General features: G+C 51.4%; 1 protein-coding gene across 1 annotated transcript; it reads left to right on the forward strand.

The window, feature by feature from the left end:
• Window positions 1-8,049: 8,049 nt before the first annotated feature.
• On the forward strand, window positions 8,050-13,194 carry LOC147731590 (uncharacterized). The gene is made up of 2 exons (XM_086954218.1): window positions 8,050-8,808; window positions 12,901-13,194. Exons 1-2 carry the CDS (start codon window positions 8,050-8,052, stop codon window positions 13,192-13,194), a joined length of 1,053 nt encoding a protein of 350 aa, XP_086810344.1.
• Window positions 13,195-23,915: the final 10,721 nt, after the last annotated feature.

The following is a 23,915-nucleotide window of genomic DNA, read 5'->3' on the forward strand; positions in this document are numbered from 1 at the left end:
ACCACCCACCTGAAACACCAACACCAATCACAAGCCACAATGACACCCCCCCCCCAAGTACCTACCAATGCACACTAGTCAACACACCCACCTAGCACCTGACTGCCAACAACCATTGGGACACGACCACGACACAGACTATAAAATGACTCCCACCCACTACCACAATCCTTTGCATCACAGCATAGCTGCTAGCAAGAGGCCCAAGACGACCGACAGCACACACCAATTGAAGACATACAACCACCACCCAAACACACCCACCACACTAACACCCACCACACCATTCCTACACACCACACACCTGCACCTCCCAACTCACTCAACCCACACCCTGAGCACCAAACACCATGGCACCCAAGAAAAACCCAAAATTCACGGAGACCGAGTTGAAGGTAATGGTAGATGAAATCATCCGTGTTGAACCCCACATATTCGGGGCACTAGTCCAGCAGACCACTGTGGCTCACAAAAATCATATGTGGGACAGGATCGTAAGTAGGGTGAATGCGTCAGGGTCCATGCCAAGGACAAAGCACGAGATACAGAGGCGGTGGCATGACCTGAAAACGCGTGTCAAAGGGATCCGTGCCAAAAACCATCTACGAGCACAGCACACTGCCGGCGGCACACCCGCGTAGCCCATACCCTACACTGATTGGGAGGAAAAGGTGTTGGGCATACTGCACCCAGAGAGCCTGGAAGGAATTGAGGACGGAGAAGAGGCTGGTAAGTACAAACCAAGCACCACCAGCACAACGACATGGTCTGCCTCACACAACTCTGAAGACACATCTCCCAGGCCCCAACCCATGCATGTGGTCCACATACTCACCAAAATGTAAATGACTCCCAAGAGACCCCCATGTCCACAGGGAGGGCAGTGGTGGTGGGTGGGAGGACACTACTACAACTCCCAACAGGCCCCCATGTCCACAGGGAGGGCGGTGGTGGTGTGTGGCGTGTGTGAGAGGTCACTACTACAACTCCCAACAGGCCCCCATGTCCACAGGGAGGGCAGTGGTGGTGGGTGGGAGGACACTACTACAACTCCCAACAGGCCCCCATGTCCACAGGGAGGGCGGTGGTGGTGTGTGGGGTGTGTGAGAGGTCGCTACTACAACTCCCAACAGGCCCCCATGTCCACAGGGAGGGCGGTGGTGGTGTGTGGGGTGTGTGAGAGGTCACTACTACAACTCCCAACAGGCCCCCATGTCCACAGGGAGGGCAGTGGTGGTGTGTGGGGTGTGTGAGAGGTCACTACTACAACTCCCAACAGGCCCCCATGTCCACAGGGAGGGTGGTGGTGGTGTGTGGGGTGTGTGAGAGGTCACTACTACAACTCCCAACAGGCCCCCATGTCCACAGGGAGGGCGGTGGTGGTGTGTGTGAGAGTTCACTACTACAACTCCCAACAAGCCCCCTTGTCCACAGGGAGGGCGGTGGCGGTGGGTGGGAGGACACTACTACAACTCCCAACAGGCACCCATGTCCACAGGGAGGGCGGTGGTGGTGTGTAGGGTGTGTGAGGGGTCACTACTACAACTCCCAACAGGCCCCCATGTCCACAGGGAGGGCAGTGGTGGTGTGTGGGGTGTGTGAGAGGTCACTACTACAACTCCCAACAGGCCCCCATGTCCACATGGAGGGCGGAGGTGGTGGGTGGGGTGTGTGAGAGGTCACTACTACAACTCCCAACAGGCCCCCATGTCCACAGGGAGGGCGGTGGTGTTGGTGTGTGTCGAGAGGTGGGTGGGGTGTGTGCGACAGGACAGTGAAATGTTATCATTGCGAAATAAACATGTAATGTCCACAGTACTGATCAGCACAATCTTGTCCCTCAGGTGATCGTAATCTGACTGGTGAAACCAGCAACCGGCCGCAAGACTCGCCTCACACACTTCCAGGACTCTCTGGGGGCGATGCCACAGCCAGCTCCGGTGCGGAGGATGGAGCCGACCCAAGCAGTCAGCCAGGGCCATCTGGCTCACAGGAAATCCCATGCCCGACAACCATCGCCTGTGTAACTCCTGCAACACCGGCCACAGTGAGCTGCAGAGCCACCACCACCACCACCTACTGCCTGTGCCACCCTGCCTAACCCACAGCGCGACGCAGGGCCATCGACATCACAGCCAAGCAGGGAGAGTGGGCGTGACAGGAGTGTGCCGAGGCCACATCAGCCAAGCAGGAGTTCCACACACCGTCGGGCTGGTGAAGGACACCCACCCCATCCTGTTGCCGAGTCACTGGAAGGCCTAGCCAGGGTCCAAGCTTCCTACGAGCGTGGCCAGGAACAGGCAGATCGTGCCCACTAGGACTCAGTGGACAACACAAACATGTTGCGAGCCTTGACAGCCGCCATGCCCAAATAGTGGACATCATGGGCCAGCAGACAACAATGTGGAGGGAATGGATAGCCCGCAACACCCCCACCCCCCTCAACCAAGTGTCCAGACACCACGGGCAGCAACACCACAGCCACCGCCACCTGTGCCCCTGGCGACTGATGTCGCCCCTGAGCAACCTGCCCCACAAGCTGACTCCGTTCCGTCTCCAAGACGGATGGGCCGTCCGAGGCTGGAAGTGGGCGAGAGCAGTGGGGATGCTCCGTCCACACGCTCCAAGAGGGGCCGACAATGACTCTGAAACTGCCTGTGCCAGCCATTCACCCTGCCAACTATCCTGTCCCACATAGCCAATCATTGGCACAGGTCTGCTGGACTAGCCAGACATCACCCAATGTGGTGTCAGCACGGACATTTCATCTGCCATTACCTTCAACTCACACTCCCCCACCCCACACTTACCTGTAAATATTCACCAGCACCAATGCACAACCTGTAAATAAATAGCACTTACACACTCAATGATGTGTTGCCTCCATGTTTATTCACATGATTGTCTCAGAAACATACGTTACCAGGTGCAAGGATCCAAGTCGTACATAATCATGCCGCTGTGGGAGTGACCTAGGATAAATCAGAGACAGCAAATACACGTCAGCAAACTGAATCACACCTATCACAACACACTGCAGTGCAACATTACACAAACCACACTCATCACTAAATAATTGGATGAGAGGACACACATCATGTAGACTTGCATGTGTAAAGAAATAAACACACACACATGCAAACATCACATAGCACAACACCCAGCTGATGCACACCACATCCACACAACACCAGCAAACATTCATAAGGCATTGTCAACCGGCACAAGAGGTAGTCACTCACATTCAAGGGAAGTAGCGATCAATGAGCTGGCACCTCTGGTCCACACCTTCCTCCTCACCACTATCCTCATCAGTCGACATGGGCGGGATGGGAGGCCGAGGAACTTGTTGGTCTTCAGGGTCCAAGAGCAGTTCAATGTTATTGCGCAAGGCCAGGTTGTGGAGCATGCAACAGGCAATCACGATCCTGCATACTTTGCCTGGTGAGTAAGGCAGGGCCCCTCCGGTCTTATCCAGGCACCGAAACCTATACTTCAGCAGTCCAAAGGTACGTTCAAACACTCTACGTGTCCTTCCATGGATATCATTGTATCGCATTTCACCCGCTGTAGTTGGATTACGTATGGGACTCAGCAGCCAAGGCCTGTTTGGGTACGCCGAGTCGCCTATGTAGGGGGATGAGAGACAGAAATATCACAACCAGAATTGGTGGGGACCCCATGCCACACAGATATCACAACTGTCCCCACAGCATACTCACCAACAAGCCACGGACGTTCTGGACGCAGATTTGCCATCAGTTGGGGGACAATGCTGCTCCGCATGATGTGGGAGTCATGTGCAGAGCCTGGAAATCTTGCACACACATGGGATATGATGTTGTCGGCCAGGCACACCACCTGCACGTTGAGGGAATGGAAGTGCTTCCGATTCCTATACACCTGCTCACGGGCCCGTGGTGGAATGAGAGCGATATGTGTGCCATCAATGGAACCCACTATTTGTGGTATCTGGCCCAGTGCATAGAAGTCTGCTTTGACTGCTGCCAACTCTGCCGCCCGTGGAAAATGGATGTAGTCATCCTTGTACAGCATCATGGCTTTTAGAACATCCCGAAGTACCATGTTGAACATGGACTGTGACATCCCCCCGGCATGTCCAACTGTGTACTGAAAGGTGCCAGTTGCAAAGAAGTGTAGTGCCGCCATCACCATTTGCTGTTGGTGTAATGGATCCTGGATAGGTTCTTCGTGGCTGCAGGTGAGGAGACAATTGGTCTACAAGCTCCATCAATCGACGTCGATCCAGCCGGAATTTCCTGATCACCTCCTCGTCGACCATATCCTCCAGCACAGTGTATGGGCGATGGACATTTGGAGCCCTCCTGTGTGGGAGTAGATGAAATGGAAGTCAATTCACAAAAAAAGCATGGCATAGCAACTCAATCACATGTCATCCAACTCTACCAACTTCAAAATTGTTGTAGTCAATTGTCATATGTGTGACATCTCTGATTGTCACAACAACACGGAGTGCTGTATGAACAATGTGCAGCCACTAACAACATGATGTGTGTCAACATGTGCAATGCAACTTAGTCTAATGCCAACATGACTGCCAACAAGACATTTGTCATGACCCACATGTGTAGAAGCATCATAACAGACACACATGCACGTGCAAGCACATAAACGATAATGATACACCCACACCATGTCATCATGCACCAATGACAACACCAAAAATGGTGAGCATACGGACATTACATGCATGGTGACACTAAAGGCTACACACATACACGGAATGCATGTGTACCCCCACCATTGTTATTACCACACATTAACCATACACTGACAACAGATGCACAATGTGGGTAGACAGCCGTGATGTACTGTGTAGATGTGATGAAGTAGAAACGTCTGTATGGAAATACCCGACGTCAACACGGCGACATGCACATGTGTTGCACATTGTGTGCACACCGATGGGCATAGTATGAACACACATGAAATAGAGCATGACATATGAAGGACCGCTATCATGCTCACAACCCTCATGACGCAACTGCAGACTACACACCACGGTGCAGAGTCTGAATATATACAATCATTGGCGCTGCCATGGCGGTGCACTGCTTCCGCTATTTTCGAATGGGCATACGCAGGCCGCGTTCCCTCTTCCCATTGTCTGCATGTGCACGGGCCGTCACGGTCAGACATCGGCAACCGCATGTGCAAGCTTCCAGGACAGATGCTCCTTTTGCAACAATGTTCAATCACTGGCGCCACCATTGGGGAGCACGTATTCGGCGGGGGAGGTGCAGGCCAACACATCTTTCAGATGATGTAAATGGACATGGCAGTTCATGACCCCCCTTACAGTCCCATTGCATCATCCACCATACACCGGCCGGCCCAGCCCGGTCCGCCGTGCCAGTCCCGGTCCAGGACTGTCGTGCCAAGCATGTCACCCACGGGCTGCACAGCCCTGTCCACAACCGCCGGTCCAGGACCGCCGTGCCAGGCATGTCACCCACCGACGGGTGTTAACTCGCCTGGCACGGCGGTGGTTGCCATGGCCGGCACGTTGGTCCTGGACCGGGCCTGGCATGGCGGTCCAGGACCGGCGGTTGTGGACGGGGCTGTGCAGGCCGTGGGTGATATGCTTGGCACTGCAGTCCTGGACCGGGTCTGGCACGGCGGTCCAGGACCGGCGGTTGTGGACGGGGCTGTGCAGGCCGTGGGTGACATGCTTGACACCGCGGCCCTGGACCGGGCCTGGCACGGCGGTCCGGGACCGGCGGTTGTGGACGGGGCCTGGCACGGCGGTTCTGGGCCGGGCTTGGCCGGCCGGTGTACGGTGGATGATGCAATGTTACTGTAAGGGGGGGTCATGAACTGCCATGTCCATTGACATCATCTGAAGGATGTGTTGGCCTGCACCTCCCCCGCGGAATACGTGCACCGCCATGTTGGCGCCAGTGATTGAACATTGTTGCAAAAGAAGCATCCGTCCCGGAAGCTTGCACATGCGGTTGCCGTCGTGTGACCGTGATGGTCCGTGCACATGCAGCCAATGGGAAGAGGGAACGCGGGCCGCGTATGCCCAATCGAAGGTAGCGGAAGCAGTGCACCGCAACACCAGGGCCAGTCATTGGCCCCTTTACAAACACGCATCCAGGGGTGACCAATTGCTGCCGATGTATGCCACTGACATGGGCTCAGGCCCCTATATATGTGTGATTTCCAGAAGCACAAATTCTACGCTGTGAACCAGTGCTGCCTGTGACCATAACCTTGACCTCCTGCTGCTGAGCTGACCACCGACTGCTGCCTGTGACCATCACCTCGACCTCCTGCTGCTGAGCTGACCACCGACTGCTGCCTGTGACCATCACCTCGACCTCCTGCTGCTGAGCTGACCACCGACTGCTGCCTGTGACCATCACCTCGACCTCCTGCTGCTGAGCCGACCACCGACTGCTGCCTGTGATCATCACCTCGACCTCCTGCTGCTGAGCCGACCACCGACTGCTGCCTGTGACCATCACCTCGACCTCCTGCTGCTGAGCTGACCACCGACTGCTGCCTGGGACCATCACCTCGACCTACTGCTGCTGAGCTGACACCGACTGCTGCTGTAGTGCCACAGTCCAGGACCTTGCCATGCAGAGAGTGCGAGAGATGCGGTCTCGTCCCTTCACCGCCGCGGAACTAGATGTTCTCGTGGGCGGTGTGCTCAGCCACTACGAAAAGCTGTACGGTGCACCCGGACAGGTGGTAAGTGCAGTGGTGTACATGTCGTTGGCCCTGAGGTGGTGAGTGGCTCCTGTCTTCTGTCAGGCTGCCGGTGTTCTGTGGGACCTTAACATGTGTTGTGCTGGGCATGGCTGGATGTAGATACGTCTATCTACGTAGTATGTGCATGTTATACTGTCCACTAATGTTATCCTCTTGTCTCCCATCATGGTAGGTGAAGCTGCACCTTCGCAAGGCCGTGTGGAGGAGCATAGCACGTGATGTACGGGCAGTGGGGGTGTGCAATAGACGACACACACACTGTTACAAACGCTTGGACGACGTTTCCAGGCTGAGCAAGAATGTAGCGCAGATGACACTGGGGATGATTCCAAGAACGCCACTGCTGGCCCGACGCTCCATGACCCCTCTCATGCACCGTATCATTGCTGTGACGCATCCTGACCTGTCCGACCGGCTGAGTGTGGATCAACAGCAAACTAGCGGTAAGCAGACTGTCTGTGTATGTTACTTGGGAGTGCAATGCATGTATTGGTGCTCAGACACAGTAGTGACTTCCGTGGTGCGTATGTATTGCAGCAATGGCATGTTGGTGCCATTGGCGGAGTGTAATTTGACATCCAGGTCCGGCATGTTGACACGCCACTTGCTTAGTAGTTGAGTGTTGAACCACATGCCGTAGAGGTCTGTGGCCCCATGGGAAGACATGTGTGCATAACTACATGCTCCTGCTCTGTCCGCATGCTGTACGTGTTTCACGGCCATTACCGGTAAAATCATGTGAGGATGACTGGTAGGGGTGGGCCGTGTGCAGGATGATGGATAGATGTGTTCTGCCACCAATGGAATTAGGGATTTCATGTCCTTCTGTACGTGAGTGTGGCCATGACTTACACCTCTTTTCTGTGCATTTCAGCTTTGGCAGAGGGCACTCAGCCACAGACCGCGGAGATAAGTGGTGGCAATGCATCCGGATCTGACTTCACGCACACGCAGACTGACGCAGAAGAGGGCAGCCCCGGAGAGGGGGACAGGACCGTCCCTGAGGACTCGCATGTCGAGACACCATTGTCCTCATCTTCCGACAGTGTCGGTGAGTCAGCACTGTTGTCACAGACTGGGAGTGGGCAATCAACACCTTCGGTCGGGACACAGCACACAGGGCCCACACTGCCGCCACCTGTACCAAGTACTGCTCGTGCACGCAGAAGTAGGGGGAGCAGAGTGGCCTTCGGTGCAGGCACCGCTGCCCCTGCCCCGGTGACCCAGAATACACTTTGTGATGAGGCAGTTGATCTGCTGCGATAGCTGTATGTGGGTCAGACCAATATGATCAATGCTTTCAAAGACCACGATAGGAAGTTAGGGCAGGTGGTGGCATTCATGGAAGGGATGCATGGCGATGTTGCTGGTCTACACAGGACAGTTCAGTCATTGGCAAGCAGTGTGTCGTCTGCCATTGTACAGTCGCATAGACAGGGTGCTACTTCTGTTCCCACATCTACACCACTGGATGTCTCAGGGGGGAGTGAATATTCGGACCAGGACTCTAATACAGGTTATTGCACTAGAAGGAGCCGCAGACAGCACGTCAGGGCATGGAGGGCACAGACACCATCCCCTAGGTCAGCAAAATCTGTTCACAAAGACAACGTCACATACACTGGAGTTCACACACAGGATCCACAAGTGGTGGTGGGGGAAATGCATTCACATGCTATACAGGCATCCCACACAAAAGGTACTCCCAAGGCAAGTGATACTCACAAGTCCATGGACACTCCCTTGGATAAGGTCAGTCCAAAGACGAAGACACCTCTGAAGAGCAGGGACACTCCCAAGGACAGGGACAGTACTAAGGAAGGGGCCACTCCCAAGGGCAGGGACAAGGACAGTCCAAAGACAAAGGCACAGCAAAAGAGCAGGGACACTCCCAAGGACAGGGACACTACTAAGGAAGGGGCCACTCCCAAGGGCAGGGACAGTACTAAGGAAGGGGCCACTCCCAAGGGCAGGGACAAGGACAGTCCAAAGACAAAGGCACAGCAAAAGAGCAGGGACACTCCCAAGGACAGGGACACTACTAAGGTAGGGGCCACACCCAAGGGCAGGGAGTGTACTAAGGAAGGGGCCACTCCCAAGGGCAGGCACAAGGACAGTCCAAAGACAAAGGCACAGCAAAAGAGCAGGGACACTCCCAAGGTAGGGGCCACACCCAAGGACAGGGACACTACGAAGGAAGGGGCCACTCCCAAGGGCAGGGACACACACAGGGAGAAGGTGTGTTCTGGAGACAGGTACACCACAGACGACAAGTCTGCTGCCAAGAACAGGGCACCGTCCAGGGAACAGGGGAAGTACAGAGACAACACTCCTCCTACAGATAAGGCACATCCAGGGGACAGGGCTTCTCACGAAGACACTGGAGCAATCAAGGACAGGCATACATCACCCCTGGCTGCACTGAGGCTGATGTTGTTGAAGAAACGGAAAACAGATGTCTCCGCAGCGGAGTACCCCCATACCTCCACTCCCATCCTGGCCCGTCAGAAGCTGAGGAAGGAGTCACCTGTTGTTGCATCCCCCATTACACATGATGCTGAGTCCAGGCGGCAGGCACACAGCAAACGACAAGCAGGGTCCAGCACGTCCCCAGAGAGCAGAGCCCCAGCAGCAGACGCTCCACCTTTGGTGGGTGATGTTTCATTGGAGTCCGCACCACTTGCCAGTCCTGTCATGTCCAGGGTGCCCTCACATATCCCAAAGAAACGTAGACACACACCATTGACACATGACCACACAGCTCAAGTCCAGCTATCCCCAGCTCCCAGAGCCACCCTGCCACCTGGCCCATACAGCCCTGTGGCTCATCAATCCGGTGTTCTCAGTGGCGCATCAGAGGTTCATTCTCAGTTGTCAGATAGTGGCACTGTGTCTGTTGTCTGCTGTCATGCATCATGTTATGGCACTGTCTCAGTTGTGCCCTCTCCTGTTTCTGGTGCTGGCAGTGTGTCTGGGTCTATGGCACATGTGTCAGTCACTAGAGCTGTGGCTGAGTGTCACACTCCTGGTTCTGGTGCTGGCAGTGTGTCTGGGTCTATGGCACATGTGTCAGTCACTAGAGCTGTGGCTGTGTCGCACACTCCTATGTCTGGTGCTGGCAGTCTGTCTGGGTCTATGGCTCATGTGTCAGTCACTAGAGCTGTGGCTGTGTGTCACACTCCTGGTTCTGGTGCTGGCAGTCTGTCTGGGTCGATGGCTCATGTGTCAGTCACTAGAGCTGTGGCTGTGTGGCACACTCCTATGTCTGGTGCTGGCAGTGTGCCTGGGTCTATGGCTCATGTGTCAGTCCCTACATCTGTGGCTGTGTGCCACACTCCTGGTTCTGGTGCTGGCAGTGTGTCTGGGTCTGCGGCTCATGTGTCAGTCACTAGGGCTGTGGCTGTGTCTCACACTCCAGTTTCTGGTGCTTCCAGTGTCTCAGGGGCAGGTACTTCAGGCAGTGCTCCGTGATGTGCGGTGTGTTTACCTTCACTCACATCTATTTGGAGTTGGTGTGTATAGTGTCCATGTAAAAGACTTTGGCATTGTCCTTGTCCTTGTGAGGGGTACCTTGCACCATGTACTTGTGCGGCCTCTAATGTACCTGTTGGATGCCATGGACTGTTGATGCACTTAGCCCCTCTCATGTGCTGCCTCTGATGTACCTGTTCAGTAAAATGGACTGTTGATGCACTTAGCCCCTCTCATGTGCTGCCTCTGATGTACCTGTTCAGTGCAATGGACTGTTGATGCACTTAGCCCCTCTCATGTGCTGCCTCTGATGTCCCTGGTCTGTTGGCCACAATGCCCTGTTGCTGTTCTGATACTGCTGTCTGACCTCATGTGCTGCCTCTGATGTACCTGCTCTGTTATGAACACTGCCCTGTTGCTGTTCTGATACTGCATTCTGCCCTCTCATGTGCTGCCTCTGATGTACCTGTTGGATGCCATGGACTGTTGATGCACTTAGCCCCTCTCATGTGCTGCCTCTGATGTACCTGTTCAGTGCAATGGACTGTTGATGCACTTAGCCCCTCTCATGTGCTGCCTCTGATGTACCTGTTCATTGAAAATGACTGTTGATGTACTTGGCCCCTCTCATGTGCTGCCTCTGATATACCTGCTGTGGTGCCCACAATGCCCATGCTCAAGCATACACTGTGATTATACCCCGATTATGTGTAATAAAGCAAGTCAATCATGTGTGGTGGTTTGTCGTAGTCATTCCTGCTTGTGTGCTACAGTTGAGTATTTGTATTTGCTTCACATCAGTGGGTTGTGAAACATGACACTCCCCCTCCCAACGTCACAACCCTTGCAGGTACTCCCCTCCAGACAGTGAATGGTTTGTAGCGTACCTGCGTCGTCGTCGATAGTGGGCCAAGACTTGGACGTGGTGGATCGCGAAGAGTATCGGGTAAGCGTGTAGTGCTGGGTCCATGACGGCGAGCAGCTTGTGGTGGGTATCTCTGCTATGTATGGTATCTTCGCTGTGCGGAATCCGCAGTGTTCAGGCAGGTTGTTTTTCCGCAGCGGTTTTATGTGTATTTTCCGCCATCTTGATTCGGGGGACGGTCGTAGACGTCAGTCCGTACGGCGGAGTCTCTGGATTGGTTACGTCCGCCGCGTGGTCGGGTGTAGTTGGGCGTGGTGCGTGCTCTTCCGTTGTGGACGGAATTTTGACACTCTTTCCTATCCTGATATGGCGGACAGAGTGACCGTGGCAGGCGGACACAGAAACTGCTTTTTCTGCGTACTCCAGGGTTGCGGTCGCACTTCTGTCCGCCATCATAATGTGCCCCTTAGTGTGGACTTACGCCATTTAAACAATAATATCATTGTATACAGGGTTCCTCTACCTAGGATTAATGAAATTGTGAGTTGTTTGAAGGAAGCAAAGTGGTTTTTCACTATTGACCTTTCATCAGCTTACCACCAGATCACATTAGCGCCAGAATCTAAAAAACTTACATATTTTATCACACCTTTAGGCTGCTATCAATTTAGTCGCATTCCTTTTGGCTTAGCATCGACTGCAGCTGTTTTTCAGCACCTCATGTTTCAGTTATTCAATAAAGAAGAAGGTGTTACGTTTTTTCAGGGCGATATTTAGATTTTTGGAAAAAGTAAATCAGAACATGAGTCTGGGCTTCTCAAAGTTTAAGGATTCTGGAAAAGTAGGGTCTCACCATCGAACACTCTAAATCTAGTTTTGCGAGTAAGAGGGTTACATTTTTGGGACATGTGATTGATAAGAATGGAGTCAGACCTAAACCCTCTATTGTAACAGCTATTGAGAATGCGTCCACACCCACAAACAAGAACGACAATAGGTCCTTCTTGGGTATGGCAGAGTTTTGCGCAAAATATATTCAGAATTTTGCTGATAAATGCTACAATATTCATCAATTTCTTTAAAAAAAATCTAATTTGAGTGGTCTTCAGAGTGTGAATAGGACTTTAAAACTATAAAAACAGCAATTGCGACTGCAACCACCTTAAGTAGTTTTGACCCTGAGGCTAATAGCATTGTCACTACAGATGCAAGCAACAAGGGCTTGTGAGCCGTTTTGTCCCAGGTGGATGAGAAGGGTAAGGAACATATTATTGCATACGCCTCCAGATCCTTATCTCCCTGTGAGGAAAAGTATCCCATCATAGAAAAGGAGGCATTAGCATGTGCTTGGGGTTTGGACCATTTTAAATCCTTCATGTGGGGGAAGGTTTGTACCTTGAGATACGATCATAAAGTAAGATCGGAGCTCACCATGAACTATGTTTTTTTGTTAAGTTGAGAGAAAATTATTCCTCCGCAAAAGCTTACGTTCAACGATTGTTGAATTATGCCATGAAGGGGGGCATTCTGGAATCACCAGAATAAAATCTGTTTTGAAGAGCTTATTCTGGTGGCCTGGTCTGGACATAGAGGCTGAGAGAGCGGTAAGTGAGAGCAGTGCATGTTGTAAGGCAGATAAATCCTTGAGAAATTTAAGACCTCCGATGTATGACAAGATTATTTCAAAGGAGCCATGGGAAACTGTGATGATGGATATCATGGGACCTGTACGTGATCAGTTTTGTGGTTCGCAAAAGTATGTAATTGTACTAATGGGTTTGTTTTCTCGTTGGCCTGTTAAGGTGGTAGACAGGGATGATACTGAAGCAGTTTTAGAACTTTTGGATGAAGTGTTCACGTCTGAAGGTAATCCTGCATCTTTGATAAGTGATAACGGAGTCCAGTTCATGCCAAACAAAGCTAGAACTTACTTTGTGAGATTGGGCACTAAGCATAGAACCATGTCCTTGTACAATCCTAGTGGGAACGGAATGGTGGAAAGGTTTAATCATGTTTTGAAGGGTATAATTCAATTAGCTATGAGTGGATGTGACTATTGGGTCACTCAAGTTGGCATGATGGTTTGGGCCTACTGAGTAACATGTACAGAGGCCACTGGATTACCCCCCTTTGTGCTAATGCGTGGCCGTAAACCGAGATACAAGTTTAATCCGGGTTGGATGTGTTCATCTGGTGTAGAACAATGGTCCATGGATGATGCATGGAACAGAATGGAACGCATTCATGACAGGAGCAAAGGATACTTTGATTTTAATTATGGCACGAAATCCACTCAAATTGAGGTAGGAGATTGGGTTCAGTTTAAAAAACCCTGTTTTGTTAGTAAAGATGAGAGCGTTTTTTTTTATGCGGAAGAGGTGGTAGAAGTCTTGCAGAATTATGTTATAATCAGGAATGGAGACGCTTGGAATCTTAAAAGGGTGGCCAAAGGGAGACACGGTTGTGTGAAGGATACTAATAGTTTCATGATACTTTTGATTTGATGGATGATGATGCAGTTAATGAATCTAGTTGTATTCCTGAAGGTAATTCTCCACCCCTTCTTGGGGACTCAACTTCCAGTGAAAATGTGAGGAAACCTATGTTTTTGGGGGAGGAAGAGGTTAACCTTCAGTCTTCAAATCAGGAGGACACCTGGACAGTTTTTTATGATGACCTGAGCTTAAAACAAAGATTGCTTAGGGAGAGGAAAACTCCTGGTTGGTAAAAAGATTATGTTGTGAACAACTAGTAATGTTTTACATTGTATTCTTTTATTTGTTCACTGTATATTTATGTTTCCACTAGCAGCCCGCCCCAGCGTTGCCCGGGGCAGAAGGGGGCTGGGCCAGCTTTTCAGGCTTGCGTGCACCTTACCTCAGCGCTTGCTCCCAGTCGCACAAACCCTGGCCCCCGCTCCAGTCCGCCTCACTTCACCGCCCCCCACTACTCTCACTTAAATGTCTGCACCAAATGTGAAAGCCGTTTTAAAACCTATCATTTATTTTGCTATCGCGCTCCAGTCCGCCTCACTTCACCGCCACCCACTACACCAAGCCAGTCTACACGCCCCGCTGCAGTCCGCTATCCCGCTCCATTCCGCCTCTCTTACTGCTCCTCCCCGCGTACTTCACCGCTCCTCGCCGCGTTTCACATACCTCATGGCGCTGCAGTCTTGCTACGTTCTCCGCTCCTCCATGCGCTGTTGTCCTCCATTCCGCGCCAGTCCGCCTTACTTCACCGCTCTTACCCGCGGTTCACGTACCTCATTCCCTCAAGTCTGGCTAAGTTGTCCGCTCCTCCCCGCGCTGTTGTCCGCTCCTCCTCGCCTTCCTGTCCTCCGATGATGTCAGCACGCACGTTGTTAGCACACACGGCCGGCTCTACTTCTTAGGGACTACTTTTTTTGTATTGTTTATTTATTAAATAACGTTTATTTTTATTTTTTTATAGCCTATGTCCATCTACTGGACCCCCCCTTTCCAACGCTGTATTGGGTGTTGCGATTGGTGGTGTACTTTTCGAGTTTACCTGGCTCAAAGACACAGTTCTCTTTTTATAATAGTAGTATGGATTTATTATTATTTCTAATTTATTTTTCTTGTTTTTTCCGCTTTGTATTTCATTATTGTTTTGTTAAGGGGGTGGAAGGGTTGTGTTGCTTAGTTACCAGGAATGTTTGGTTGCAGGCGTTCCTGGATTGTATGGGTTCAAAACAGTAGCCGCTTCTAGGTGCAGTTGAATGTTGGACACTGGTAAGGTGGTCGTGCCCTTCTGTGCTCCTCAGTCCATTAAAGGATTTCTCAGAATTGCGTCCAGTACATCATTTCAACACTTAGGCTTTGTTTTTTGCAGTTTTATATATCTCAAATTCCACTGGAAGGTACTGAGGCACATTGCATGTGCACCTGTTATATTCTATAAGGACACATTGCCCCCCCCAAAAAAATGTAGTTCTAGTTTAGGGAGACCAGATTTTGAGGACCAAAAAATGGGACAGGCCACAAATAAAAGTAGGAATAAAGCGTTTAGTCTTACTTCTATAGGTGGCCGGTCATGGTTTTTGCTTACCCTGGTAAATATGTGCCTATATTCATTAGACTTGTAAATGTGTGTGTGTGTGTGTATATATATATACACACTCATGCACGCACACATTCATAGCGCTCTCTCTTTAAAGGGCCGAGCAGGGTCACACTGGTGGCTAACCTTTATAGAAAGAGAAGGGAAATCCTGAGAGAAAAAGTCTTTCTTTAATGGATTTCCCTTCGCGCAACAACGCTCACCGAAGTGATGTCACAACATAACTTCTTCTGCAAGGGCTCCAATGGTATGCTCAATCAGGCATTAAACAAAAAAGGAACATTTCTCTGCTTCACCTGGGCATTACACAAAAATCTGGATTTTTTTTTAATTTGGGGGAAAGTGTCTGGACACTGGGACACTTATCCAAAAACCGGGACAGTCCGGTCACCCTACTCTACTACGCCCCTGTAAGCATGCGTCTGTTATTTTCATAGCATGTGTGCTTAGCGCCCCCGATTTTACACACCCCTACTAATTGCTCTTGCACTCATTACCCTCAGGATCACAATTCTTTTTTAGGTCTCGCTGAAGCCATACCGTTAGGGATGCTTTGGCGAGATTAAAGTAAGGGCTTTCAAAAGTGCAGATCAGGTACAGTGCATGTGTGCACAACCACGCGCATTGTGCACAGCTTCCATTTGCCACCAGACACTTAGTGCGCATGCGCCGCGCTCCGCCTCTGCTGCCACACGCATTCAGCTCACCAGGCTGCACACCCCCTCACCCCCCATATGCTCGCTCGCCAATGTCCCTCCAACCCATCCTTTGATCTCTGCCGCGAGTTCTCACAAGCTCCTCTCTGCTCCCTTCCTTTAATGGCCCTCCCCCAGCACAGAGCATGCATCGCTTGTTGTATTTGCCTCCTTCTCGTTTTACCCAACGCTCTCGTATATTTCTGTTTTCTGTCTCCCTCTTTGCCCCTTCACACCTTCCTTTTGCACCTCTTTGTCTAACCGCCTCTCACCCACTCTTTCTTTCCCCTTCTCTCTGTCATCCGGTCTCTTTGCTCTTCCTGCCTGTACACCTTCTGCCTCTTACTCTCCCTATCTCAATCTTTCTCCCCGTTTTGGTCTCGGAGACTGCCACGCCGTCGTCTCCCCTCCCATCCTACCTGGCTCGGTTTCTCATCTGTTTTCCATTTGTCATTTTCTTTCCTTCCCTGCCCCACGCTCCTCGATTTTACCCTCCTACACTCTTCTCCCGTCGCCGCTCCACTTTCTTTCTTTCCTCCTGCTCGTCGCCACTTCCCAATCATGTCTCGCCCCTTTATTCTTCCCTCACTCTCCCTCTCCACCCTCTTGCCTCGCTCTTTGCTCTCTCTCTCCCGTGAGAGGGCAGGGGTGGGAGTCAGGGGCAGGCGTCATTAGCAATTAAACTTTTTCAGGGCTGTGAACAGGGATCCAGACACATTACAAATGGTCAGCTTTAATCATGATGTCAGCTCATTAACCCGCAGAGACCCCTCACTGTTAAACCATTTCCGAGCCAGTCCTTCATCGTCCGCCTACAGCCCTGCCCTGCCCGTTCAAACAGATCTGCCTGTCCAAGTCGACCAGCTTGCCCCAGCCCTGCCTGCCTGCGTGCCCCCCAGTCCTGCCTCTGCCTTCAACCCTCTCTGTGCCTTCATATCTGCCTGTCCATATAGACCTGATTGTCCCCAGCTATGCCTGTCTCTGCCTTCAGCTGTGCCTGTGTCTTCATCCTTCATCTATCTATTGCCCTCACTCTATCTATCTATCTATCACCCTCACTCTATCCATCTATTTTTTTTTTTTTTTTTGGTGCAAGACGTTTATTGAGTACTGTCAAGGGTACACAGCGCTCTGCCACAACCCGGAGGCCGGCCGCTATTTTGCAAATCAACAAAGAAAATAACAGAGACAATCAAGAAGCAATGTAAGCAGGTCTGTAGAGATGGCTCATCAATTCATTGACAGTACATAAATATTAGAAGCAAATCAATTCGTCTCACTTTTGACATTTTGTTGTAAAGAAAAAAACCTAAGCATGTGCAATAACCCAGTCACAGAAGGGGGTAACCATATACGGCAGTTGAGTGGCAGATGGACATTCACATTTCACATGGGGACGGAGACAGAAAGGGGAAGCTATGAAGTCATGTAATATATGGAGTAAAGTGCACAATCAAGGCACATGAATCATCTCAGGCCACCGTGACAGTTCTACATCACCCTCCGGTCAGGTTCCATCAAATTAACATTTCAGCAACTCCATCTCACTCAACATCAGCCAGCGGAGAGTCCGTTATCAAGTAGCATTGTAATGGGGCCCATATATCCATGGGCCTCGAGGAGGGTGGCAACAGTTCTGCATATGTATTCAGTTGTTCTGGACAGTTTACCATGTCTCTCATCCACTCCTTAAATTTGGGCGCCCTCCCCCACCTGCAAGCCACTCTTCGCTTGGCCAGCAACAGAGCCATTGCCACATATTTGCGGTGGGCCACCTGAAGTGGTTCGACATAACCCAACAGAGCCAAGACTGGGGATGGCTCCACCGTTGTGTTTATCATTTTGGAGAGCGCCTGAAACACCTGCTCCCAGTAGTGGTATACCTGTGCACAGCCCCACGCAAGGTGCAGAAAATCAGCCCCGGGAGCCCCACATCTGTCACAAGTGTCATTATCCCGCAGCTTGAATCTGTGCAGACGAGCCGGTGTATAATATATTCTATGTATGAATTTGTAATGAATGACCCTGTACCTACTGCTGGAGGAAATGCGTTCAGTCTGCTGCATGCAAAATGTCCATTGTTTATCAGTAAGGGGCACGGTCAGTTCCTGATTCCACCTCTCCCTAGCAGGCAACTCAGTGTATTCCACATTGACGCGGACCGACTTGTACAGTGTGGACACCAGTTTGTTGGGGTTCTCAAACTGGAGTATGTGTTGTAAGGGGAGTAGTACAGGAGGCTCGTGTGGGAAATCCGGCGTAATTGCCTGCAGCCCATGTCGAAGTCTCATATAGTAAAAGACCTCTAGTGGCGTCGAATGTATCCCCTCATAGAGGTGATCTTTGGTGCGGAAAGTGCCATTTCTGTATAGATCACCCCAAGTGTGCACGTGGATTTTCGTCAATAATTTCTGAAAGCCGGCTTCCTGCAACAGTGGCAATTGTGGGTGGTATGTCAGGGGCAAGAGGGGGGCGTATATCAGCCGCAGGTCAAGCATCGCGCTAATCCGTGTCCACGCCGTGACCATGCTGGACACCGTGTTTGGGGTTTTATCTCTGCCCTCCACTAGTGAGTAAATCGCTCCTTCTATCAGTGTGGGGTGCGCTAGCCAGTGTTCGGCCGCCAGCTGAGGCATGTACCTAGGTTGTCGCACCCTAGAAATAAGCAAAGTGCGCCTGGGCTGCACGGTAGTATAGCTCGAAATCTGGCACCCCAAACCCACCCTGTGAATAGGGCCTGGTCAGCACCTCCCACTTAAGCCTGGGCGTCTTCCCCCCCATACCAGTTTGAGCATTTCTGATCGAAGCAGCTTAAAAAAATATGCACCTGGATGAAAGGGTATATTTAGTAACAAATACAGCAGTTTAGGGAGCACCACCATCTTAACAAGTGAGGCCCTCCCTGCCATAGAGAGGGGAAGAGTTATCCACCGAGAGACATTACCACTAATCTTATCCATCGCCGTGCCATAACTGGCCCGCAGGAGCGCCTCCCTATCTTTCTCAATGTGTATACCCAGGTATTTGAAATCCCCTTCGCACCATGTGAGCGGATAGTCAAGTGGGAATTTGCGCGTAGAGGCAGTGAGGGGAAAAATACAGGACTTAGTCCAGTTAATCTGCACTCCAGAGAGGGCCCCAAACCTAATAAATTCCCTGAGAATGGGGTGTAGATTGTCGCCCGGGTGTCGAACATAGAGCGTGATGTCATCTGCATACATGGAAATGAGGATCTGTCTTTGAGAGCACCGCAACGCACTATCTCAATGTTGTTGACGCAATTTAGCAGCGAGGGGTTCCGTGACTATGGCAAATAGAAGGGGGGAAAGGGGGCAACCCTGCCTAGTCCCCCTGGAAACAGGGAATTCTGGTGAAAGCTGCCCGTTAATGAGTACTCTGGCCGTAGGGCGCGTATACAGCAGCCTGATCCATGAGATGAAAATAACAGGAAAACCCATGCGCCCTAGCACACTAAAGACATAATCCCACTCCAGCGAGTCAAACGCTTTAGTGGCGTCTAGGAAGATGGCTGCCATAGGCAAGTCTTCGTGAACAGAGTCATACACTGAGAAGAAGGTACGAAGGTTGTGTGACGTCGCCCTGCCTGGGACAAACCCAGCCTGGTCAGGAAGGATAAGGTTCGGTAACAGGAGACTAATGCGCATAGCGATGAGCTTAGCAAGGATCTTCACATCACATGTCAGCAACGATAAGGGCCTATAGGAATCGCAGTGCGAAGCAGGTTTCCCAGGTTAAATAAGGGAGATAATGAGAGCAGTCCTCATGGATGCGGGGAGGTGACCAACCTCCAATGCATCTTCGTACACCTCCTGCAGGACTGGCGCCATGAAGTCTCTATAAGTTTTATAAAATTCAATGGGGATGCCATCCAACCCCGTGGCCTTACCTGATTGCATGTGCATGATGGCCTCTCTGACCTCGTCTAGCTCAAATGGGGCGCTTAAGAATGCCCTCTGGGAATCACTCAACCACCCCAACGACACATCAGCAAGGTAGTCATCTAGGGAAAGTCTCTCTGCTCTCACCGAGGTGTAAAGGGTACTATAATGTTGAACAAATTCATTTAATATCTGCGTGGTGTCTCTAAGTAGCAGCCCTTCAGCAGTTTCTAATTCTAGGATAACAGTGGGCGTGCGCATAAGTCTAACTGTAGTAGCCAGGGCCTTCCCAGGCCTCTCGCCCTCCCCATACCTACGTGCCACCCAATACTTGTGCCTGAACTTCACCTCTCGGGCAGCCTCATCTGTATATTCCGATATCATTTCCCTTATCTCAGCCAGCGTGTTGCTGTCCGGGTGTACACGGAGAGACTCTTCCGCCCGTCCTAAATCAGTTTCCAGGGCCCTTAACCTATTCAGGATGCTCTTGAGGACCCCCGAGCCCTTAGCTATGCAGAAGCCTCGAAGTGTGACTTTAAATGCATCCCATATGGTTTCAACATCCCGCACCGAGTCCTTATTGCGTTTAAAGAAATCCAAACATTCCTCTCTGAGCTCCTCCTGAAACTCCATATCTAGGAGCATCGAAGGTTGCATACGCCATGCCGTGACAGGGGGGCCTAATTCAGTCCCCTTCAATGTAACATGCACCGGGGAATGATCAGAATATGTCCTGGGGAGGTGCGCTGCGTGTGTCAGGGAGGTATAAAGGTGAGATGTTAAAAAGACGTAGTCAAACCTAGCCCAAGATTTCGCCTGCGCAGTGAAGTGAGTACCCTCCCCCTTCGGCCCACAATGCGAGCGCCACGCATCCATGAGGTGGTTGTCTTCCACAATTGCACGCAGGATCTCCCGCCCATTAGTGTAGTGGTGCGGGCCGGGTATGATCTGTCTAGAGCCGGGTTGATGGCCACATTAAAATCCCCCCCCCATATTATGTGTTGCGACCCCGTCTCCACTATGGCGGCCCATAAAGCTGTAAAGTAGTGCGGATCATCCACGTTAGGCCCATAACAGCAGGCGAGGGTCACTGTCATACGCCCTAATCTGCCCCACTTCAAGCAGTACCTCCCCTGTGGATCCGTCTTCGAGCCAGCCATATAAAAGGTAGGTGTGGGCGGAAAATCCGTTCCGCTCGCGGATTTTGCGGATTTTCGGGAAATCCGCAATCCGCGAGATTTGCGAATTTCCCGCAAAATCCGCAAATCCGCGAGCAGCGGATTTTGCTCGCGCTGCTCGCACTGTTAGCGTGAGTTCGCGCCCCGCGAATAAGTGCGAAATTGCAGAAATACGATCTTGGCAAAACTGAAAGTAACTACTTACCAGGTTCAAAAGTTCAGGCACATCATTAGTAGCCATTTCCTGTAGGGCTTCCTGAGGGGCCCCTCCAGAGTTCAGTTGCCAGTTGAAACTATTATGTGACCCTGCTCTGAACCTCAGAATAGTTACACATATGCCACAAAGGTCCTGAATTACAGCTAAGGGAGACAAGCAGGAGCCAGGCTGGAAGTTAAAATCCATTAATCAGCCCCTAATTCATTATTGTCAGTTGGGGCAGGGCAGGTGTTGTAACTAATTTTGCAACAATGAAAGCACTTAGCAAGTGCAAAAGATCACTAATCAGGGCGCACTAAGGAAGCAGGTGCCAGCTAAAAAAATATTCTGTGACACATTAATCAGCCCCAAATTAATTCAGGTCACTTGAGGCAGGGAAGGTGTGCTTTGCTTTGCCGAAAATAATGTACACTGGACAACCAGAGGGTGTAGTGATGAAACAGAGGGTGGCATGGGTGGGCCAGAGGGTGGCATGAGTAGTCAGAGAGTGGCAGTGGTGACAGAGAGTGGCAGTGATGAAGAAGAGTGTCCCAAACAGGCTGGACACGTAGAAACAACAAGTTCGCAAAACTTGCGACCCGACAGGTAAGTTCGCAAATTGCGAAATTGTAAAAACCCTCGCGAACTGGCAGAAACACGGGCGAACACAAAAAAAAAAAAAATCCGCAAATTCGCGGGAATTCGCGGATTTTGCGGATTGCGAATCCGCAAATCCGCAAAATTCGCGGATTGCCAATCCGCAAAATCCGCTCATGCTTAATAAAAGGGCGTAGCCCTCTTGACCAGAATAGCTGTACCTCGTGCATAAGAGGAGTACGAAGAAAATGCAGTATATGAGGCCCACCTGCTGCCAAATGTGTGTGGTCGATTGGATGCATAGTGTGTTTCTTGTAGAAAGGCGATGTGTATTTTATGTCGATCGAGATACCCCAGGATCTGTCTCCTTTTTCTATGGTCTCCCAACCCTCTCACGTTCCACGTGAGTACATTCAGGCATGTGTCTCCCATAAGTGCAGTCTATGACATAATTGAAAAAGCAATACATCCCTCAAAACATAATGACAATCTGCACGTCCCCCAGTAGCCGCACTGTGTGTCAACCACTCAAACCGCTCACATCGGCCCATAGATCCACCCCCCCTCTCGATCGCCAGCGAGCCACCTCCCCGTGTGACAATTAGGCGATCCCATAGGAATCAGTGCACATGCTAAAAACCAAAACCAAACTAGTGTCCCAGAGTGGGCCCATCTTCCCCTTCTGCTTAGGCACAGATACGATCCTTCAGTATTCAACTCATCCAACATGAGCCAAGCATAAACAGGGCATCCAGAAAGTACCCCTTCCCTCCCCCCCATCACATCTCAGCAGTAGGACTAGGCAGGTAACATTTCCAAACACCTGTAGCAGCACACTCCGTAGTTCCCCACCGCTCATTGCTGCATTTGTAAACCAGCCTGCGTCATGTAGGGTCCCACGCCCCCCCCCACCTCCCACTGAAGCATCCCCAACTTGCCAGCATCCCACTCCCACCCCCCACCCTTAGAAAAACCACAACAATAGAACATCAAAAGAGCAAAATGCAAGATCATTGGGGTACACCCAATTGGGGTCATCAGAGGTGCACTTCCTTCCACACCCAGTCCTCCCACTCTGTGCAAGTCCTCCCTTAACGTCACTGTCCAGACTGGAGAGGGAGTATGGGGGTGGGGGCCTGGCATACATTACCACCTGCAGATCCGCACCCGTCCTTGGCCCCTCAGGAGCCAGTCGCAACCGCTGCACACCGTTCCATCAGTCGTCCCTTAGTGAGAGCACAATGAGGACCCAGCCTAACAGAAATGCAGGGCAGCTCAAATGCAAGGGTCATTCACTCCGAACCAGAGTCGTGCAGGCCTTCCGCATTCGCAGATCTCCGACCACGTTTAGGCAAAGTTTTAATATAGTCTTCAACTTGTTGCGGGTTCAGAAAGAAATGTTGCGTACCTTGATGAGTCACTCGCAGCTTGGCCGGGTACAAGAGCGCATAATCAATATTCAGGTCTCGCAGTTTCCTCTTCACAGCCAGGAATTTCTGTTGTTGCTCTTGAACCACCGGGGTAAAGTCAGGATAGATAGAGAATGGCACTCCCTCGTAGGCGAGGTTTTGGTTCGCCCGGGCCGCTCGCAGCGCCGTATCTCGGTCTCGATAGTTGAGCAGGCGCGCAATGATGGGCCGCGGTGGGGCGCCAGGCTGTGGTTGGGGCCCAAGTGAGCGATGGGCCCGCTCCACAATAAACGGGTTCGAGAGGGCCTCCGCGACTACTGTCGCTGTGAGAAGTTTTACAATGTAGAGCTCCATCTTCCCCGTATTGGTCGATTCCGGAATGCCCGTGACCCGTATGTTGTTCTGTCTACTCCTCGCTTCTAACTCCTCGTTCTTGGCGGCAATCACCCTCAGCACATTGTCCATACGGGAAAGCCGTGAAGCATGAGCCGCCGTGGTATCATCATTTTCGGATATTCGGCGCTCCTCATGAATGTCCATTTTTTGGACGATGCCATCCATTCTGGCGGACAACCTATCCACCTTGTCCACCACAGTGGCAAAGCCCTGGCGCATCTCCTGCAACATCGTGGCAATGTCCGGGGCCGTGTGGGAAACCTCTGCTGCCGGGCTCCTAGGCTGACCAACATCTCCCGTCTGCCTAGTCACTTTCTTCTGTGCTGCAGGCTCAAATTGCAGCTTAGGCTGTTTATTATCTGGT

This window comes from Lissotriton vulgaris, chromosome 2_1 (assembly GCF_964263255.1).
Source record: "Lissotriton vulgaris chromosome 2_1, aLisVul1.2, whole genome shotgun sequence".
Taxonomy (NCBI): Eukaryota; Metazoa; Chordata; class Amphibia; order Caudata; family Salamandridae; genus Lissotriton; species Lissotriton vulgaris.